Here is a 22347-nt window from a genome sequence, read left to right as displayed (position 1 = left end):
CGAGTACGCATACACACTTATTTACTTCGTCTTCTTATGATGTTGTCATTTTTTGCAATGTAAATACTTCATTTCCAAAGTGTTGGATGATGAACCCTAATCTGACTACTAGACAAGTGTCCGCAAGTTATCAGAATCATGGAAAGCTGGGAGCAAGGCGAATTTAGTAAGGTGACACAAAGGCGAATTTAGGCCTTGGTCTTCTCTTGTTAAAAACATACCCAATTATGCGCTATATTCTAATACAAAAGACAATTATTAATTCTACTATAATATATTTATTCCATCAGTTTATTTTGTTTATTTTTTGGCTCTCAACCAATATCATACACATTATTTCTAGAAAAAGGAAATAATATAAAAACAGATCTTACCACAAATCCAATTACGAATTGATGGTAAACATGGCTCTCAAAGGGAAACATTTCGAATTTTTCTAACAGCATTGAATTATCATCGTTCGTTTCAATAAATTCTTGTTTTTGTAATTAACACTGAAATAGTTTTTTTTTTTAAAATATGGGTTACGGTTACTGAAGCATAATTTGCATTTAGCTAGTTTTTTATTGAAGAAGAAAAGAGCATAAAACTTTTAAAAAGTTCTTTAAATTTAATATTTTTGTTTGTTGAACTTGTTTTATTTTTGTTTAAATTAAATTTACGAGTGTTTCAAACACTCAGCATCTTCTTTTCGCTTTCTCTATACACTTGATTTAACACACAGCACGTTGCTTCGGTTGGCTATTTTGTTTGTTGACAGCCGATATACATTTGGCCATTGTGGGTGAGGCTCTGGACACAGCATCGGTCATGTAGTAGTCACGCAATTCCTTAAGTTTAATATCAATCTTAGTGTTATCAACGGCTTTGGTCTGTAAATGTTTGAGATTAATATAATTATTGATGCTAGAAAAAACATTGGTTTTGTTTTTTACCTCAGCTACTTGATCGGCAACACCTTTATATGTTTCAGCTGGTTCCAATTTGCCCCAACGTGTCAAATGGGGTGCAATGTCTTCGAGGCGATTGCGTAAATCATCGAGGGTATCGTAGGGGAGGGGAGTGCCTGCAATATGAATCAAAACATTACTTAAGTTCGAGCCTTTCAAAAAGATTAATTGAGGACCAAATAACAAAGATCCCCTTCTGGTTCCGTCTATGATAAAAATGGTAATCAAACTTAGTTTTATAATCTTCATCTAAAAATGATGAAACTCTGTTCTCTCTGACAGTGAGCAAGAATGATGGCAAGCAGGCTAATGAGGTTATAATTTATCCTTCAACCACAGGTAGTAAAAAGTTTATTCGATTCAAACAGTTTACCTTTCTGTCTCCATTGCATCGATGGCATTGAACCATCGAAGTCTATAGACTCAATTGCGTCTCACTTAGAGATATACATATTTTCACTAAAACCTGATCGTAACCCGATTACCAACACGTAACGAATTGAGAGTGACAATCGTTAAGAAGGATTATACCGTGGGTAATCAGCCCACGAATCTTCCCCAAGGACTAAAGAGAGAATTCACTTATATCAATGAGTGCATCACTATTCCAGACTTTGCAGGCATGTTGAATAAGGCCATTTTCATTCTAAAGACTTTTGTCTTAATTCCTAATGCTTGATGAAAACCCCCCTCCCTTCTCCCAAACATCAACTTACCAGCAACTTCGGAAAGGGCGCGCAAGATTTTCCAGTCTTCACGGGCCATACCGGGTGGTGAAACGGCAGACAAAGTTTGTTGGGCACGACCTTCAGTATTGACATAGGTGGCTTGTTTTTCAGTATAAGCGGCACCAGGCAACACAGCATCAGCAATCGATGCACCATTATCACCATGATGACCAATGTAGACAACGAAAGAGTCCTTGGGTAATTGATCGCGGGAAATTTTGCCAGCATCAGCACCCAACAAGAACAACACCTTGGGTTGGGCCTTAAGGGCATTTTTATAACCTGGTTGGTAGCCAACATCATAGGCGCCAGTTTGGGCCGCATTTGTTTGCAAAACGTTCAAAGCGTTCCAGCCCTAAAATAATACATATATAAACAAATATAATTAAATATATTTTTCCTTATAAGCAATTACAAAAACTTACTGGTTTGTTCAATTTCTTGCAGTAGGCACTGACTGTGGCCAAAATACCAGAACCGTCAGCACGTTCCAAAACTTCGGCACCAATAATAATGGCTGGCTTTTTGGCACCTTCCAAAACCTTGGAGAAGGCATGAGAACCTTGACAGACAAGAGTTACCAAACCAGCATCCTCGCCCAAGTTGTCATGTTTGTAGGAGAGATCAACTTTGGGACCAATTGAAGCAATTTCCAACTCATTATGGACATAAGCCTTGCGCAAGCGGGTGTTAACCAAAGGAGCCTCATAACGGGGATTGGTACCAATCAACAAAACAGCATCGGCTTCTTCCAAAGCTGTAAGTAGACAAACAATATTAGTAAAGTTTACAATAATGTATGTAAATTAATACCTACCAGCAATGGAGCTGTTGCAGACATAATTCGAGCGTAAATCAATGCTGGCACCCTTGGTGGCAAAACCTTGTTCTGTACACAAAGTTTCTCCACCATTACGGTTCAATAAATCTTTAAGGGCTACCATCGATTCAACATCAGCCAATTGACCGGCAACACCAGCAACCGCACCCTTGGCATTCTTCAAAGCCTTGGCAACAGCAATCAAAGCACCTTCCCATTCAACAGCTTGCAATTCACCATTTGGCATACGTACCATGGGTGCAACCAAACGTTGGCGTTTCAAACCGTCACAAGCGAAACGTGATTTATCAGCCAACCATTCTTCGTTGACCTCTTCGTTTTCGCGGGGCAAAATACGCAAAACTTCATTGGTACGGGTACTAACAACAATGTTACTGCCGACGGCATCCAAAACATCAATACTGCTAATCTTACGAATTTCCCAAGGACGTGCAACAAAGCTGGAAAAAATGAAAGAGAGAAACTGTTCATTTTTAAATGCTACGGCATGAATGTATTATAGGCGATTGTCCAGATTGTGTGTGAGAATGGAGGTTGATTAGATCAACTCTCAGCTGTTGTGAAGCTTGTCGTTAATCTTTTCTTTATAGAAATTTCGTTCATTGCACTGTTCGGAACTCAGGTTAACTGCAAGTTACAACTAACGCCCAAGCAAGCACAGTAATACGAGTACAAATAACCTACGTATTTTGAAAGTCTATAGAAGCAGAGAAAGAAGTCTATAGAAGCGCCCTTTTTCAGAAAGGGTCCATGGAAGCACCCTTTTTCAGAAAGGATCCATAGAAGCACCCTTTTTCAGAAAGGATCCATAGAAGCACCCTTTTTCAGAAAGGATCCATAGAAGCACCCTTTTTCAGAAAGGGTCCATAGAAGCACCCATTTTCAGAAAGGATTCATAGAAGCACCCTTTTTCAGAAAGGGCCCATAGAGGCACCATTTCTTTCAGAAAGGGTCCATAAAAGAAACTTTTTTCAGAAAGGGTCCTTGGAAGCAACTTTTCATTCAGAAAGGATCCATAGAGGCACCCTTTCCTTCACAAAGGGTCTATAGAAGCATCTTTTGTTTTAGAAAGATCCATAGAAGCACCTTTTGTTTTAGAAAGGTTCCATAGAAGCACCCTTTCTTGCAGAAAGGTCCAATTGTGTCTTGAGGGGGCAGCCTGTTACAATTCTTTGGTCTTATTATTTCTACTTCTAAGTTTGCCGTATGTTGATGCCACTCGGGTTGTCGATTTAAAAATGTAGTAGCAGAATAAACCATACGGGTATGTTCTGAGACACACTTCACCTGTCACTTTACGACTCAAGCATTTTGTTCGCCCCATTTACTCCTATTTCTGCGAATTTCCTGGGGCAACGATTCATAAGAATATTTAAAAAGAATAGTGCATACTAGACCGTCCATAAAATTCTCGAAAAATAAACCTAAATGGGTGAACAAAATGTTTGAGGCGTGAAGTGAGTGGTGAAGTGTGTCTCAGAACACACCCGATAATGTTAGCTACGGAGTTGTCATTCCGATCATTCCCGATTGGTGAACGAGAAGGAAATTATTATGACGAACAAAAAATGATACTGTCACTCAACCTCAATATGGCAGAGGATGAACACGATCTTGGGCAACGATGATCCTATATTGTTACAAGACAATAAAAATCGATTGCGAGACAAAATGGGAATGAGGCATTGACTTCTGGTAAAAAATCGAAAGATGATTCATGAGCATGCGTAAATCAGGAAAACCAATAGGGAACAATTTTGAAACATCAAAAGTAGTCTGAAGGTGGTCAGGAATTCATGTACTTAATACGCAACTATAAGTTGAGAAAATTATTCGTCCACACAAAAAACCTAATCTAACCCATGTTGCGAACAGGCGTCATTGAGCTGCGATTCAAGGGATAAACATTCTGCCTCTGGCAATAACGTGGAGCTGAAGAGCTATAATGTTGTTTTACAATAGGTTCACACTTCAGTCCTATGCTGAGTTGATTCCAGGCCATCCCGATAACGTTCGGGTTTGAATTAGTAACCGGCAGTCCAGGAAAAATTCGTTTTCATTATTGAACAATTAAGCATCAACATCCGTTTCCTGAATACTCGGTGCTACTAGGATTATGAATGTTGTGATTTATCCGTGGCTCGATGAGCTTTAGATAAACAGGCATCCATTTTTACTGATATAAAATTTCATCCAAGAAATTTAAAAAGTCAAGTTCTCTTGCAGATAGTTTTTCAAATTGATTTTAAATTCACACAATGGCGGGAATTCCGCACCATCTCATACACAAATACATTATTATATAAAAACACGCCATTTGTTTATATAAACAAATGTAAACACTGACGTCAAACAATTGCCAGCAAACACTTATAAAATTATATTACATACCTGTAGGGTTTGTTGGTCAAGGCACCAACGGGACACAAATCAATAACATTGCCAGACAATTCACTGAGGAAAAGTTTTTCAACGTAGGTACCGATTTGCATGTCATTACCACGGCCAGTTGTGCCCAAGTCATCAACACCAGCAATTTCTGAGGCAAAACGTACACAACGGGTACAATGAATGCAACGGGTCATGATAGTTTTTACCAATGGACCAATATCCTTATCCTCGACAGCACTGAAACACAAGAAGAAAACCATCAAACAAAATGTCCATTAATCCTCTAGGTATATTTTCTAATTACCGCTTTCCACTGTGATTGATATCGGTAAAACGAGAACGATCTGAACCGAAGGCCATAGCTTGATCTTGTAAATCGCATTCACCACCTTGATCGCAAATGGGACAATCCAAAGGATGGTTCATCAACAAGAACTCCATAACACCTTCGCGGGCCTTGCGGGTCATATCAGAGTTGGTTTTGATGCGCCAGCCCTTCATAACAGGCATGGCACAAGCAGCCACAGGCTTGGGAGACTTTTCAACCTCAACCAAGCACATACGACAGTTACCGGCAACAGCCAAACGTTCATGATAACAGAAACGGGGAATCTCCACACCAATCATTGCTGCAGCCTAAAATAACAAAAAACTTCGCAATTAATTATCTCTTCAATTCATCATTTCATTAACGTTACCTGTAGTACTGTGGTGCCAGGAGCTACTTTAACGGGAATGTCATCAACAAAAACTTCAATCTTTTCAGGTGCTTTGGCTGGTGTCTGGGCAAGGGCGGCACTGGTACGCACCGCTTTGCTGGCAATTTGATGTGTGGGCGAGCCCAGTGTGCCCAAGGCCTTTACAAGCGGTGCACGAATCATATTCTGCAAAAATCAAAACATTCACATAAACCGATTTTATTATTTGCCATATTCCTTTGTGAGACAATCATAATTACATAAGTACCAAATGCATAGTACAAATCGATTACCAGATTCTCGGGTAGTTATGATTTTTTCCATATATTTTATGCTTTTCAATTGGCAAAGCATTTGGTAAATAAATATTTGAATCTCCAATTTATAAATTCCAAATAATTTCAATTCATTTTTGGAGATATAACTTACCCTAAGATTATGAAAATATACTAGAGCAGCCGAATAAAATGTAGCGGATGAATTTTTTATGGTTTTGACAGTTGAGTTGACATATGGCTACTGTGTTGCCAACCACAAGTGACGAATGTCAGCCAAAATGCGAAATATGTTTGTTACAGTTAGTGAAAACGCAATGCACGCCCAGCAAAAAATTTTGGAAGTTGCGCATGTGGAGTTATGATTTCACAACATCCTTCGATGGAGTCCACACGGAGTTATGAAAAATGCACTCCGTTGGATACAATTTATAAGCAGTAGCTTTAGAGATCCCTACAAAAAAAAAAAACAGTTGGTTGATCCCTACCCGTCGCTGGCCAAAGATGTCAATATTATAAGATAGGAAAAGTCAATTGTTAAAAATTAACTGCAGGTGGAGTTAACCTCTGTTGCTACGATATCATAGCAACATTCTGTTAAACGAAAACTGTTATTCATTGGAATATTGACAAGAAAAACATTAAAACTCAAGTTTGACGGCATTCGCTTTTGATTTTTTCATTGAATGAACAATAAAAAAAGAAAAGAAATAAATTTCAGCCACAAAACACGACGTTAATGTTTTCTGCCGCGAGAAATGGGAATCAAAAACGATTGGCATTGCTGTTATCAATTCCAGTGAGTTGTGTAGCCATCTGTAACCAAAATGTGGAACTATTAGCATATGTTTTTGGTAAATGCATTTCTTCTAGTCTTTACTGCTATACGTCTTTGGCTGGCGAAATCATTTATTCTAAAAATAACTAGGCGTTTACACCAGACTGTTTGTCTTCAAATACAAATTTGATTTACTAACACATACATACATTTGTCGGCTGTCTCACAGCTGCCCATCATTTTTTCACAGACAGCCGGGTTAACAAATTTTTGACATTTTTTGTAAAAATAAGTGAGATAATAATTGAAATGTGTTGAAAACAAAAGAACATGAACAAAAACAAAACATGTGAACGGAAAACAAAAAGAAATCGACGATTTTTATTCATAATTTTACAACTGTTTTTGCAGTTGGCTGGACGCCTACGTCACACAGGCAATTTTTGGGTTTTTGACAATCAATACACGTACTCAACTGTTCTGTCATGTGTAAACGCAGGGTAAGAGAGAGTGTATACACTTCTAAAGGCCTGGGTACATAAGCTGCCTCACGTTGTTGCCTTGCTTTCCTGCTTCATTTCTGACATAATAAAAATAAAAGAATAAAGAAGGCCGATCAAATTTCGAACTATGTTGCCCTTTGTCCCGGTCCACACTAGCTTGAATTTCATTAAAAAAATTAATGAAATTAGGTGTTCTTAAATCGAATTCCCCACTACAGCAATTTTATGTTTTTACTCTACCGTGGTGGTCGATCTAGAGACGCATAATTTCATGCAATTTTTTGCATGATTTTGTGGACCGGGACTTTTCGTTTTTTTTTTCCTTTATCAGAAGCAAGCAAGGCAAGGCAGTTTATGTGCCCAGGCCTTAAGAATTTGTTATAACCCAGCAAAAAGTTTGCATCCGCGGATGCAGTTGAATCACTACAAGTGTACGGTTAATTTGCCGTTGGAGTACATCTTTTTCTATGAATTCACTTATGAATTTTACAAGAGAGCGCGCAGCTAGGATGCACTCCATTTTCGATCCAAATCACAGTTTTTGATGTAGTGTTTTGGATCGAATTTAAAGGTACTCTCCGGATTGTGTTTTTAATTAATCTAAAGATGCAATAAAAATGCAAGCCATTGCGAAATATCCCAGAATAAATAAAATGCATTTATTACCCAGCAAAAAATTTTGGAAGTTGTGCAATTGGAGTTATGATTTCACAACATCTTTCGATGTAGTCCAGCAGAGTTATGAAAAATGCACTCCGTTCGATACATTTTATAAGCAGTTGCTGTAGAGATTCCTACAGAAAAAAAAAACAGTTGCTTGATCCCTACACATTTCTTCAAAAGACAAACAAGAGTGTATACATTTCGAAGAATTTGTTATAAAATAAAGAAATAACAACTTAAGTTGCAATCATTTTTGCGGTAATTCACGAGACGGAAATTTTTAATGGAGTGGAGTTGGAGTCCATGTCGAAAGATGAACTAGTGATGGTAAGGCAACATAAAACAACTTTAGGATGAAAGAAAATCAGATGCGCTTGGATTAAATCGACAACGGAGGAAGTAAGCTCAAATGTGATTGAATTTAATGGAAACTTTTTTAATTTGTGTTTGTCCCGGGCCACACTAGAGTAATTTCAATGAAATTTTGACATGAAACTTTGCATTTTTTGGGAAAAATTCATAATTTCAAGAAACTAGTGTACACGGTTTCATGTTTTCTGCAATTTTGCTTTGTTGCAATATTCGTATGAAACAAACTGACCGTTTTATTTTACATTTTCTTTTACTTTCATGTCAAAATTTAAGTGAAATTACTCTTAGTGTGGCCCGGGACTTTATATAAGCTTTGTTCCTTTACTTTTTTAATGGTAAGGGTGGTAAAAGAGAAAAGTGTCAAAATTGCTCTCTCATGAACACTTTTACCAGAAAAGTAAAGGAACGAAAAATGGTAGGTCTGGCAGCAATGTCGAAAAGAAACATAAAAAATCAATTTTCGTCTCTTATTTCACAGTTTTTAATTTAGTTTTATCAGCGTTCGACTTTTTCATCTGTTTTCTTTTTCATCGTCGAACAAAAGTAGAAAAATCAGTTCTGCCATTTTTTACCTGCAGAAATTTTGCTGGTAGCCTGTGGTAGAAGAGAAAGCAATTTTCGCTCTCTCTCCACTCTCACTCTCTTAAAAATTGCTTCCAGTTTTGCCACTTTTCGGGGTTAGGAACGCTTTGCAGGTTAAAAATGGTAACAAATGGTAAAAATGGTAACCTCAGGTAAGTAAAGGAACACAGCTATAATAAAGTTCTTTGTGTTCTTGTTTTACACAAATAATAAATGTATTTTATTTACTTTGGGATATTTCGCAATGGCTTGCATTTTAATTGCATCTTTAGACTGATTAATAGACTGCGGAATCCTATGCAAATGCATATATGGTTAGGATGGTCGTAGAGAAAATCTGATTAGACAGAAACTCGTTTTATTACAAAATAAAACGAATTAGGCCCAGAAATTTTTGCATATTTTGCATATTCTGCATATCGTGCATATTTTGACATATTTGTACATATCTGCATAAAAAGAGCATATGCAAAACCATATGCAAAAATATATTCAAGGATTTGTGGTCTAAATATCCTACCAAAATGGCTGAAATTTGGTATTAAGTCTTCGTTAGGGATATGCAACTTTACAACTGAAATCTGTCCGCATAGGTCCACGTCTTCATATAGGCCCCATAGAACGGTACCTACCGATATTCGGTATTTTGAAAGTTGTAGCTTCAATATCCCACCGAAATGACTGAAAATTGGTATTTAGTCTTCATTGGGGGTATAAAACACCCCACCTGAAATTTGTCGGCATAGGTCCACGACTTCATATAGCCCCCATAGAACGGTACCTCCCAATTTCCGAAATTTTGAAGGTTGTGGCCTCAATATCCCACCGAAATGACTGAAATTTGGTATTTAGTGTTCGTTGGGGGGTATAAAACACCCCACCTTAAATTCCTCGGTATAGGTCCACGTCTTCATATAGCCCCCATAGAATGGGACCTCCCGATTTTCGGTATTTTGAAGGTTGTGGCCTCAATATCCCACCGAAATAACTAAAATTTGGTATTTGGGTTTCGTTGGGGGTATAAAACTTCCCACCAGAAATTCCTCGGTATAGGTCCACGTCTTCATATAGCCCCCATAGAACGGTACCTACCGATATTCGGTATTTTGAAAATTGTAGCCTTAATATCCCACCGAAATGACTGAAAATTGGTATTTAGTCTTCGTTGTGGGTATAAAACTTTCCACTTGAAATTTGTAGGTATAGGTCCACGCCTTCATATAGCCCCCATAGAACGGTACCTCCCGATTTTCGGAATTTTGAAGGTTGTGGCCTTAATATTACACCGAAATGGCTGAAATTTAGTACTTAGTCTTCATTTGCAGTATTAAACTTTCTCCCAGAATTTTTTCGGTATAGGTTTTCGGTATAGGTCTTCATATAGCCCGCATAGAACGGTACCTCAGGATTTCTGGTATTTTGAAGGATGTGCCCTCAACATCCACCCGAAATAGCTGAAATTCGGTATTAAGTCTTCGCTGGGGGTATAAAACTTTCCAACTGAAATTTATCGGTATTGGTCCACGTCTTCATATAACCCCCATAGAACGGTACCTCCCGATTTCTGGTATTTTGAAGGATGTGCCCTCAATATCCCTCCAAAAAGGATGAAATTCGGTATTAAGTCTTCGTTGGGGGTATAAAACTTTCCACCTAAAATTTGTCGGCTTAGGTTCAGGCCTTCATATAGCCCCCATAGAACGATACCTCCCGATTTTCGGTATTTTGAAGGTTGTGGCTGTGGTTATACATTTCTCTATTTTATTGACTTGTCTGAAGAGAATTTTAAACAGAAAATTTGTACACATAGACATTTTTGTACCTATTATTGAAATATTTGTTGCATAAGAAAATATGTAAAATGCATAAATTTTGCATATGCAAAAATTTATGCATTTTGCATAATTTTGCATATGTCATATGTTTCGATTGCAATGTAATCAGAAGCCAAAAATATGCCCAGTCCCAAAATTTGACATGAATCGGACCAAAAATAGGGGTTGCATAAAATTCCGCTGTCTACTGATTAAAAATGCAATCCGAAGAATGCCTTTAAATTCAATCCAAAACACTACATCCAAAGCTGTGATTTGGATTGAAAATGGAGTGCATCCTAGCTGTGTGCTGTGGAAGCAAAATTGAGTGCATCCTAGCTGCGCGCTCTCTTGTAAAATTCATAAGTGTATTCATAGGAAAAGATGTACTCCAACGGCAATTGTACTGTACACTTGTACTGAAGAAACCGCATCCACGGATGCAAACATTTTGCTGGGAAAAGATGTACTCCAACGGCACTTGTACTGTACACTATTTATTTCAATGTATTTCAGTAGTGGGATTCTGTAACTCATTTTTGCTGTTATCGATAATTGTCGGTAAAATTAAAATGCTTATAATTTCGATAATTACCAAAATTTTTCGGTAAGTTTACGATGAATAAAAAGTAGTCGCTAGCCTCTACCGTCACAAACAGCGATGCCAACTTTTCTTTAAGTTTTTAGTCATAATTTTGCGATTTAATTTTACCGATTTTTGTCGGTAACAGCAAAAATGAGTTACAGAATCCCACTACATGTTACATGTTTTTATTCCGATAATATCGATATTGAATTTTTAAATAATAATCGATATTATCGATAGTACCATCGATTATTATTTAAAAATTCAATATCGATAGATAGTTTTGCCTATCGATATTATCGGAATAAAAACCCCTAACCTGAAATCCATTGAAATAAATAGAAATTTCGCTGCTTTTCAAGAAAATCATTGACATTTCCGCCATTTTCATCTCCAAATTAATGGCGATGACAACTTAACGATAATATCGATAGCAATCGATATTTTAAAACATTATATCGAAAATATCTAATGTTGGGAATATCGATGGTTTGCCAGCTCTACCATATGCACATATTGTACGTCCACCCAGCAAAAAAATTGGAAGTTGAGCAATTGGAGTTATGATTGCATGTAGTCCAACAGAGTTATGAAAAATGCACTCCGTTCGATACATTTTATAAGCAGTTACTTTAGAGATCGGGTCGAGGTCGGGGGTTCGATTCCCCGGCCAGGCAATATCAAACATTTTTCAACGGTGGCAAAATACCCCTCAGTAATGTTGGCGACATTTCCTGTGTATTTCAGCCTTGAAAAACTTCTTCATCCACAAGTGGTGTCTTAAGACACGCCGTTCGGACTCGGCGATAAACAGTATGTCCCATATCATTGAGCTAAATACGAATCGGGGTGCACTCATTGATATGAGAGAAGTCTCCCTTGTCCCGTATGGGATGTTGTGGAACAATGTTTTACTTTAGAGATCCCTACAAAACAAAAACAGTTGGTTGATCCCTACCCGTCGCTGCCGACATAAATTCTTCAAAAGAGAAACAAGTGTGAATATACATACATATTTCGAAAAATAAGAGAGAAGAATTTGTTATAAAATAAAAAAATAAAAACTTAAGTTGCGAACATTTTTGTGGTAATTTATGAGACGGAAATGTTGAATGGAGTGGAGTTGGAGTCGAAAGCTGAACTAGTGAGTAGAGGGGTAATGGCGGTTCTGGATCACAAAAGCGCCTTTTTTGCCTATTCGGCCCACTGTGCAGGCTGTGTGTGTGTGTGTGTGTGTGTGAGAGAGAGAGTGAGTGTGTGTGTGTGTGAGAGCGAGAGAGTGTGTGTGTGAGAGAGAGTGTGTGTGAGAGAGAACAAGAGAGAGAGAGATCACTAGATCGAGAGAGTATTTGGAGAGATCTTAAATGTAAACATAGCTTAAATATATACAAAATATTAGGGTGTCTCAAAAATATTACCTCCAAAAATATTAGGGTTGCCACATTTACCGCTTAAATTAAAAAATATTACGTTGAATCATGAAATATGGGGTCCCCAATGTGAGAGTTAGGATAAGGACCAGCCCTAAGAAGCAATTCTTACCCGAACAGACCTATTGTGCGAGAGAGTTTTATTCAAACAAATGTATGGCATTAGAGAACATATGAGAAAACTAAAATAAGAGAGGGAGAGAGTAAACTAATAGACGGTTATACATTTACCCATTTACATGCATGTATCTCCAGATAGTTAGGATAAAGACCAGCTAAAAGATGAAATTTTTGTCGATTTGAACCACTGTGCGAGTCAGTTGGAGTCAAACAAATGATTTAGTGGAGTAAATCTAGAGGACCACATTTAACCTGTATATGTGTGTAAGGGAGGCAGACCTTGATTTCGGGAGAGAAACACATTTATCCTGTATATGTGTGGGAGGGAGCCAGCCAGACCGAGAAGTTGAGAGAGAGCCACATTTGATTGCTAATGTAAACAAAATACATTTATTTTAATATATGTCTGTCCGTAAGCATGCCGAATCATGATCGTAATCAAAGTGGATTTTTCCGTCCGTCCGCCAGTCTCTCTGTGAGCATGTTCATTCATGTTCATAACTTAACATATGTATACCCAATTAATTTCACAATATTGTGAAATTCATGTTTTAGCATACTACAGTTTTCGTATAAAAAGCAAATAATCTTAAATAAGATTCAATGTATATCCAATTAATTTCACAAGTTTGTGAAATTATTGATGATGGTCAGGTTCGTTCGTCTTTTGAATTTCATAACGCTATGAGTTGAGATGAATGTCAGAGTATCTCATATTGCAACAAAAACCCAAGAATAAACATTAAGTGACCATGAAATGATTCGTACAAATTCTCTCCTTTGTTATATTCCATGTTAGCGTACTGGTGATCGATACATTGACCAAAAATTTGATTTTTTGTCACCGAGCATTTAGGCAATTTGTTTACATTTAGACAAATGTAAACAAATCTGCAGTATTCAATGCTACAAGAATATTTCTTTGTTCGTAGGAAATCTTGCCCTTTGTGGGTATTACCCAGTTTGAGTCTGCAATGCATGTGTTTATGTTGACCATCATTTGGAGGGGGGTAGGGGGTCAAGTGTGAGGTGGGGATTAGGTTGAGGGCGGATTTTGATGCTGGAATACAATCAATACTTTGATTCATCTAAATAATTATATCAGAACTTAACACGTCACATATTATTAACGGAGCTTAAATGCACTGCACAGTGGGTCAAAACAACAAAAATAACATCCAAAATGTTAGGCTGAACCAAATTTAGAGTAAGTCTAAATTAAATCATATGTATGAGTGAGGGTATAACATTATTGTCATCAAAAACATACACATACATATATAAGCGTTTAAATTTAGGCAAGGCAAAATATGAAACAAAGTTGGATATTTTATCTCCAGTATGTGTGGGAAGCAAAATATGAAACAATGTTGCATATTTAGCATCCTATATATGTGAGAGAGGGAGCGATAGACAGAGTACTGGAAAAGTCCCCCAGATTTTTACGTTAATGTAATCAAAATTACATGTCAATGTATATGTAAGCGTAAAAATATAAGCAAGGCAAAATATTAAACAAAGTTGCATAATTTACCTCCAGTATACATGGGAACAAAATATGATACAATGTTGCATATTTTTACCTCCCGTATATGTGAAAGAGGGAGATGAAATAGATAGAGAATTGGGAAAAACCCCCAACATTTTGCGTTAATATAATCAAAGAAAAAAAAAAAAAAACAAGTCAAAGCGTTTAAGGCCTGGGAATTTCGTACTCGTAACTTAAGTTAATTTGAGTTTAAATAAATAGGAATGAGAGAGTCTCAGTTATTGTATGACTTCAACCAGGAGTAAATATCAATGGTCACCATTTGTTATGCTCTCCATACTCGATGTTAGCGGGTTGGAGATTGATACATGGACCCAATAATTAGATTTTTTATTTTAAATTTTGCCTGTTAGAGCGAAGATCATTTTTAATGATTTCTATTAATTTTCTCGTTTAGAGTTAAGCTTGATCAGTTTTAATGATTTCTATTAATTTTCTCGTTTAGAGTTAAGCTTGATTTTTTGTCAACAAGAACGTAGACAATTTGGTTACATTTAATCAAATGTAAACAAAAGTGGTTGTATTTAGGATTGAGGAGAAATAAACTACATATAACTTCATCAATAAATGGCTAGCAATACATGGAACATTTTCTACCAGAAGAGGTTCACTTGACAAAGATCAAAAATATGTCCACAATATAAAAACAATGTACTGCATTCGTTGATATAGCAAATTTTGCATAAATTTGCATCTGATATTGAATAGAAAGTTTTCTTAATGTCTATTTATCCAGCAGATGTTGTGGTATATCAGATGTTATGGAAGCTTGAATCATTGTTTACTCCAAAAATATCATAACCAAGAAGAATACTTTCCAACATACCGACAATTATTATATGCCTCGTCAATAATGTGTAATTAGGTGACCAACGATGATGTTCATGTAAGGTTTATCTTCATGTTCCTAAAAACCAATTTCCACCTCATACCAGAACGGACCAATTCATTGATATCTAAAAATCCAATGGCTAATTTTCAAACGTTTGTAAGCGTTCATCTTCACGATGGAATCTATTATCCATGACATAGGATGGTTTTTTGTTTTTGTAATTTCCAATAAACCGCTGACAGAAATATACTCCATTTCATCAAAATACAAAGGGATCACTGATGTGAATAGGGTTAAGGGGCTTTGCGCAGAGTTTCATGCCAAAAAGACTGGACAAATGATTATGCTTGATGTCTGCGCTTAACAAAGATATTGAATAATCTACTGTTTAACAGCATGTTTATTCATGGTCATGATTAAACATGCCATCTATCCAAATAATTCCCAAAGATTGTGAATTTCATATTTATACTGCTGGACATTACATTTTGCATATTATCGCAATTTGGAATAAGGTAGCTCAAGTTCGAAAAAATCTACAGTATCCAGTCTTCCTGAATTCATGGTAAGGTTCAGGTTGGGTTCAGATTAGGTTGGGTTCAGATTGTGTTCAGGTTGGGATCAGGGAAGGTTCAGGTTGGGTTGAGGCTGGGTTCAGATTGGGTTGGGTTGAGTTCAGGTTGGGTTGGGTTCAGGTGGGGTTGGGTTCATATTTGGTTTGGATTTTACCTTACTGATGGTCCGGGAAATATTTCTCATGATTGTCACAGTTTCAAAGTCCTTATTATAAATATATATCAATGACTAATACGCATTAAAAAAATAAATAAAAACAACAATATTACGATGGAGATAGATTGCATTTATTTCGTAATCGCAATGTACACATTTGATATAATATAAAATATGATTAATATATAATATCTGCCTCTCGTAGTTCTTCAATTATAGAGACCATCTCATTTGTATGATCATATTTTCCACTTTGATTTGATTCCACCAACAGCTGTAGTCGTTCAACAAGAACATTGGGATCGTCCCAATATTCATATTGAGGTTTTTCGGGATTTACTCTCATTAGGCCTTTACCAGTGTGAGTACCATCGACTATCTTCTTTATTATATTAGTGTATTTATATCCTTTGTTAGATTTTACTCGTTCATTATGTTTGTAGTTTACTTTATGTGCATTTGAATCCAGTAAAATTTTCTTATATATCTCCAACTCTGATTCATCGTAGTTTTTGGGCTTTTGATGAAAGAGGAGTTCAAATAAGCCTGGTGTGAGTGCCCAATTCTGGTTTCCTACCATAATTTTTTCATTATTTATTTCTAAAGGTTTATCTCCAAATTTCCATTCCCCATTAACATTTTTATGTGGACCGTATACAGTATCCAGATTATTATTGATTTTCAATTGAAGAAGATTGTTTTCATAATCATAGTCATCATGATCAGAATAAAAAGATTCTTCTCCACCCTCGTCGTTACTTGAGTCATCTTGATTATTATCTTCTTCGTACTCATCATCACTTGGAGTGGTTTCTTCTTTAACATCTTCCTTATATCTCTTGTTACTGGAAAACGATGATTTCCCATACTCGGGTATATTTTCTGTTTTAGGAATCATGTATTTGGATGCATTTTTACTTGTTGTTTTAACTAATTTGTTTAATTCATCTGTTATAGGTTTAAAGGTATTTTCCAATTGGGTTGTTCTTGCTTGTTCTCCCCTTTTAATGTTTTGAAATTTTCTTTTCAAAACATTGCGGGATTGAACCAGCCGTTTTAACATTTCTTCTTCCATTGTTAGAGTTATACTGTTAAATTTGAGTTATTGATACAATATATATAGAACCCCATCCTAACCCAACCTAACCTGAACCCAACCCCACCTGAACCCAACCTAACCTGAACCCAACCCCACCTGAACCCAACCCAACCTGAACCCAACCCAACCCAACCTGAACCCAACCCAACCCAACCTGAACCCTACCCCACCTGAACCCAACCCAACCTGAACTCAACCCAACCCAATCTGAACCCAACCCAATCTGAACCCAGCCTCAACCCAACCTGAACCTTCACTGATCCCAACCTGAACACAATCTGAACACAACCAAATCTGAACCCAACCTGAACCTTACCATGAATTCCAAATTGCTATAATATGCAAAATGTATAAATATGAAATTCACAATCTTTGGGAATTATTTGGATAGATGGCATGTTTAATCATGACCCTGAATAAACATGCTGTTAAACAGTAGATTATTCAATATCTTTGTTAAGCGCAGACATCAAGCATAATCATTTGTCCAGTCTTTTTGGCATGAAACTCTGCGCAAAGCCCCTTAACCCTATTCACATCAGTGATCCCTTTGTATTTTGATGAAATGGAGTATATTTCTGTCAGCGGTTTATTGGAAATTACAAAAACAAAAAACCATCCTATGTCATGGATAATAGATTCCATCGTGAAGATGAACGCTTACAAACGTTTGAAAATTAGCCATTGGATTTTTAGATATCAATGAATTGGTCCGTTCTGGTATGAGGTGGAAATTGGTTTTTAGGAACATGAAGATAAACCTTACATGAACATCATCGTTGGTCACCTAATTACACATTATTGACGAGGCATATAATAATTGTCGGTATGTTGGAAAGTATTCTTCTTGGTTATGATATTTTTGGAGTAAACAATGATTCAAGCTTCCATAACATCTGATATACCACAACATCTGCTGGATAAATAGACATTAAGAAAACTTTCTATTCAATATCAGATGCAAATTTATGCAAAATTTGCTATATCAACGAATGCAGTACATTGTTTTTATATTGTGGACATATTTTTGATCTTTGTCAAGTGAACCTCTTCTGGTAGAAAATGTTCCATGTATTGCTAGCCATTTATTGATGAAGTTATATGTAGTTTATTTCTCCTCAATCCTAAATACAACCACTTTTGTTTACATTTGATTAAATGTAACCAAATTGTCTACGTTCTTGTTGACAAAAAATCAAGCTTAACTCTAAACGAGAAAATTAATAGAAATCATTAAAACTGATCAAGCTTAACTCTAAACGAGAAAATTAATAGAAATCATTAAAAATGATCTTCGCTCTAACAGGCAAAATTTAAAATAAAAAATCTAATTATTGGGTCCATGTATCAATCTCCAACCCGCTAACATCGAGTATGGAGAGCATAACAAATGGTGACCATTGATATTTACTCCTGGTTGAAGTCATACAATAACTGAGACTCTCTCATTCCTATTTATTTAAACTCAAATTAACTTAAGTTACGAGTACGAAATTCCCAGGCCTTAAACGCTTTGACTTGTTTTTTTTTTTTTTTTCTTTGATTATATTAACGCAAAATGTTGGGGGTTTTTCCCAATTCTCTATCTATTTCATCTCCCTCTTTCACATATACGGGAGGTAAAAATATGCAACATTGTATCATATTTTGTTCCCATGTATACTGGAGGTAAATTATGCAACTTTGTTTAATATTTTGCCTTGCTTATATTTTTACGCTTACATATACATTGACATGTAATTTTGATTACATTAACGTAAAAATCTGGGGGACTTTTCCAGTACTCTGTCTATCGCTCCCTCTCTCACATATATAGGATGCTAAATATGCAACATTGTTTCATATTTTGCTTCCCACACATACTGGAGATAAAATATCCAACTTTGTTTCATATTTTGCCTTGCCTAAATTTAAACGCTTATATATGTATGTGTATGTTTTTGATGACAATAATGTTATACCCTCACTCATACATATGATTTAATTTAGACTTACTCTAAATTTGGTTCAGCCTAACATTTTGGATGTTATTTTTGTTGTTTTGACCCACTGTGCAGTGCATTTAAGCTCCGTTAATAATATGTGACGTGTTAAGTTCTGATATAATTATTTAGATGAATCAAAGTATTGATTGTATTCCAGCATCAAAATCCGCCCTCAACCTAATCCCCACCTCACACTTGACCCCCTACCCCCCTCCAAATGATGGTCAACATAAACACATGCATTGCAGACTCAAACTGGGTAATACCCACAAAGGGCAAGATTTCCTACGAACAAAGAAATATTCTTGTAGCATTGAATACTGCAGATTTGTTTACATTTGTCTAAATGTAAACAAATTGCCTAAATGCTCGGTGACAAAAAATCAAATTTTTGGTCAATGTATCGATCACCAGTACGCTAACATGGAATATAACAAAGGAGAGAATTTGTACGAATCATTTCATGGTCACTTAATGTTTATTCTTGGGTTTTTGTTGCAATATGAGATACTCTGACATTCATCTCAACTCATAGCGTTATGAAATTCAAAAGACGAACGAACCTGACCATCATCAATAATTTCACAAACTTGTGAAATTAATTGGATATACATTGAATCTTATTTAAGATTATTTGCTTTTTATACGAAAACTGTAGTATGCTAAAACATGAATTTCACAATATTGTGAAATTAATTGGGTATACATATGTTAAGTTATGAACATGAATGAACATGCTCACAGAGAGACTGGCGGACGGACGGAAAAATCCACTTTGATTACGATCATGATTCGGCATGCTTACGGACAGACATATATTAAAATAAATGTATTTTGTTTACATTAGCAATCAAATGTGGCTCTCTCTCAACTTCTCGGTCTGGCTGGCTCCCTCCCACACATATACAGGATAAATGTGTTTCTCTCCCGAAATCAAGGTCTGCCTCCCTTACACACATATACAGGTTAAATGTGGTCCTCTAGATTTACTCCACTAAATCATTTGTTTGACTCCAACTGACTCGCACAGTGGTTCAAATCGACAAAAATTTCATCTTTTAGCTGGTCTTTATCCTAACTATCTGGAGATACATGCATGTAAATGGGTAAATGTATAACCGTCTATTAGTTTACTCTCTCCCTCTCTTATTTTAGTTTTCTCATATGTTCTCTAATGCCATACATTTGTTTGAATAAAACTCTCTCGCACAATAGGTCTGTTCGGGTAAGAATTGCTTCTTAGGGCTGGTCCTTATCCTAACTCTCACATTGGGGACCCCATATTTCATGATTCAACGTAATATTTTTTAATTTAAGCGGTAAATGTGGCAACCCTAATATTTTTGGAGGTAATATTTTTGAGACACCCTAATATTTTGTATATATTTAAGCTATGTTTACATTTAAGATCTCTCCAAATACTCTCTCGATCTAGTGATCTCTCTCTCTCTTGTTCTCTCTCTCACACACACTCTCTCTCTCACACACACACACTCTCTCTCACACACACAATCTCTCTCTCTCTCTCTCTCTCTCTCACACACACACACAGCCTGCACAGTGGGCCGAATAGGCAAAAAAGGCGCTTTTGTGATCCAGAACCGCCATTACCCCTCTACTCTAGTGATGGGAAGGCGACTTAAAATACGTTAGGATGACGTAGCAAAATCAGTTGCGCTTGGAATAAATGGAGAACGGAGGAAGTTGAATCACTACAAGTGTACAGTACATTTGCCGTTGGAGTACATCTTTTCCTATGAATTCACTTATGAATTTTACAAGAGAGCGCGCAGCTAGGATGCACTCCATTTTGCTTCCACAGCACACAGATAGGATGCACTCCATTTTCGATCCAAATCACAGCTTTTGATGTAGTGTTTTGGATTGAATTTAAAGGCACTCATCGGATTTCATTTTTAGTCAGTCTAAAGATGCAATAAAAATGCATGCCATTGCGAAATATCCCAGAATAAATAAAATGCATTTAATATTTGTGTAAAACAAGAACACAAAGAACTTTATTATATAGACACAAATTAAAAAAAGTTTCCATTAAATTCAATCACATTTGAGCTTACTTCCTCTGTTCTCGATTTAATTCAAGCGCATCTGATTTTCTTCAATCAACCTAATTTTTTTATGTTGCCTTCCCATCACTAGTTCAGCTTTCCACAGGGACTCCAACTCCACTCCCTTAAAAATTTCCGACTCATGAATTACCGCAAAAATGTTCGCAACTTAAGTTGTTATATCTTTATTTTATAACAAATTCTTCGAAATGTATACACTCTTGCTTATCTTTTGAAGAAATGTGTAGGGATCAACCAACTGTTTTTTTCTGTAGGGATTTCTACAGCAACTGCTTATAAAATGTATCGAACGGAGTGCATTTTTCATAACTCTGTTGGAGTACATCGAAAGATGTTGTGAAATCATAACTTCCAAAATTTTTTGCTGGGCTCTTGTTTATCTTTTGAAGAAATGTATAGGGTTCATCCAACTGTTTTTTCTGTAGGGATCTCTACAGCAACTGCTTATAAAATGTATCGAACGGAGTGCATTTTTCATAACTTTGTTGGACTACATCGAAAGAACTCCAATTGAACAACTTCCAAAATTTTTTGCTGGGTACACTGATTGAATTTAATGGAAACTTTTTTTAATTTGTGTTTATATAATAAAGTTCTTTGTATTCTTTTTTTACACAAACAATAAATGCATTTTATTTATTCTGGGATATTTAGCAATAGCTTGAATTTTTACTGCATCATTAGATTGATTAAAAGCACAATCCGAAGAGTGCCCTTAAATTCAATCCAAACGACTACATCAAAAGCTAAGATTTGGATCGAAAACGGAGTGCATCCTAGCTGGGTGCCGTGGAAGCAAAATAAAGTGCATCCTAGCTGCGCGCTCTCTTGTAAAATTCATTAGTGAATTCATAGAAAAAAAGATGTACTGCAACGGCAAATATGCTGTACACTTATAGTGATTCAACTGCATCCGTGGATGCAAACTTTTTGCTGGGCTTGTAAAATTCATAAGTGAATTCCTAGGAATAGATGTACCCAGTAAAAAATTTTGGAAGTTGTGCAATTGGAGTTATGATTTCACAACATCTCTCGATGTAGTCCAACAGAGTTATGAAAAATGCACTCCATGCGATCCATTTTATAAGCAGTTGCTGTAGAGATCCCTACGGAAAAAACCCAGTTGCTTGATCCCTACACATTTCTTCAAAAGACAGGAGAATTTGTTATAAAATAAAGAAATAAAAACTGAAGATGCGAAAATTTTTGCGGTAATTCACTAGACGGAAAATTTTAATGGAGCGGAGTTGGAGTCCATGTCGAAAGCTGAACTAGTGATGGGAAGGCGACATAAAAAACCGTTTGGATGATGAAGCAAAATCAGATGCG

The 22347-nt window shown here is 36.3% G+C and overlaps 1 protein-coding gene across 1 annotated transcript; it reads right to left on the bottom strand.

Annotated features, from left to right (window-relative positions):
* Positions 1-258: 258 nt before the first annotated feature.
* ND-75 (NADH dehydrogenase (ubiquinone) 75 kDa subunit) lies at positions 259-6207 on the bottom strand. Its single transcript, XM_073974535.1, has 9 exons — positions 6038-6207; positions 5609-5794; positions 5215-5546; positions 4911-5147; positions 2496-2959; positions 2104-2435; positions 1667-2033; positions 936-1066; positions 259-872 (listed from the first exon to the last, which is right to left on the bottom strand). Exons 2-9 carry the CDS (start codon positions 5789-5791, stop codon positions 714-716), a joined length of 2205 nt encoding a protein of 734 aa, XP_073830636.1. The 5' UTR covers positions 5792-5794; positions 6038-6207; the 3' UTR covers positions 259-713.
* Between the last annotated feature and the right edge of the window lie 16140 nt (positions 6208-22347).

The sequence above is a fragment of the Musca autumnalis genome, unplaced genomic scaffold, assembly GCF_047663935.1.
Source record: "Musca autumnalis isolate F117 unplaced genomic scaffold, ASM4766393v1 scaffold_3, whole genome shotgun sequence".
In the NCBI taxonomy this organism is placed as follows: domain Eukaryota; kingdom Metazoa; phylum Arthropoda; class Insecta; order Diptera; family Muscidae; genus Musca; species Musca autumnalis.
Note: the sequence above shows the minus strand (reverse complement) of the source record. Positions and strands in the feature narration are given on the sequence as shown.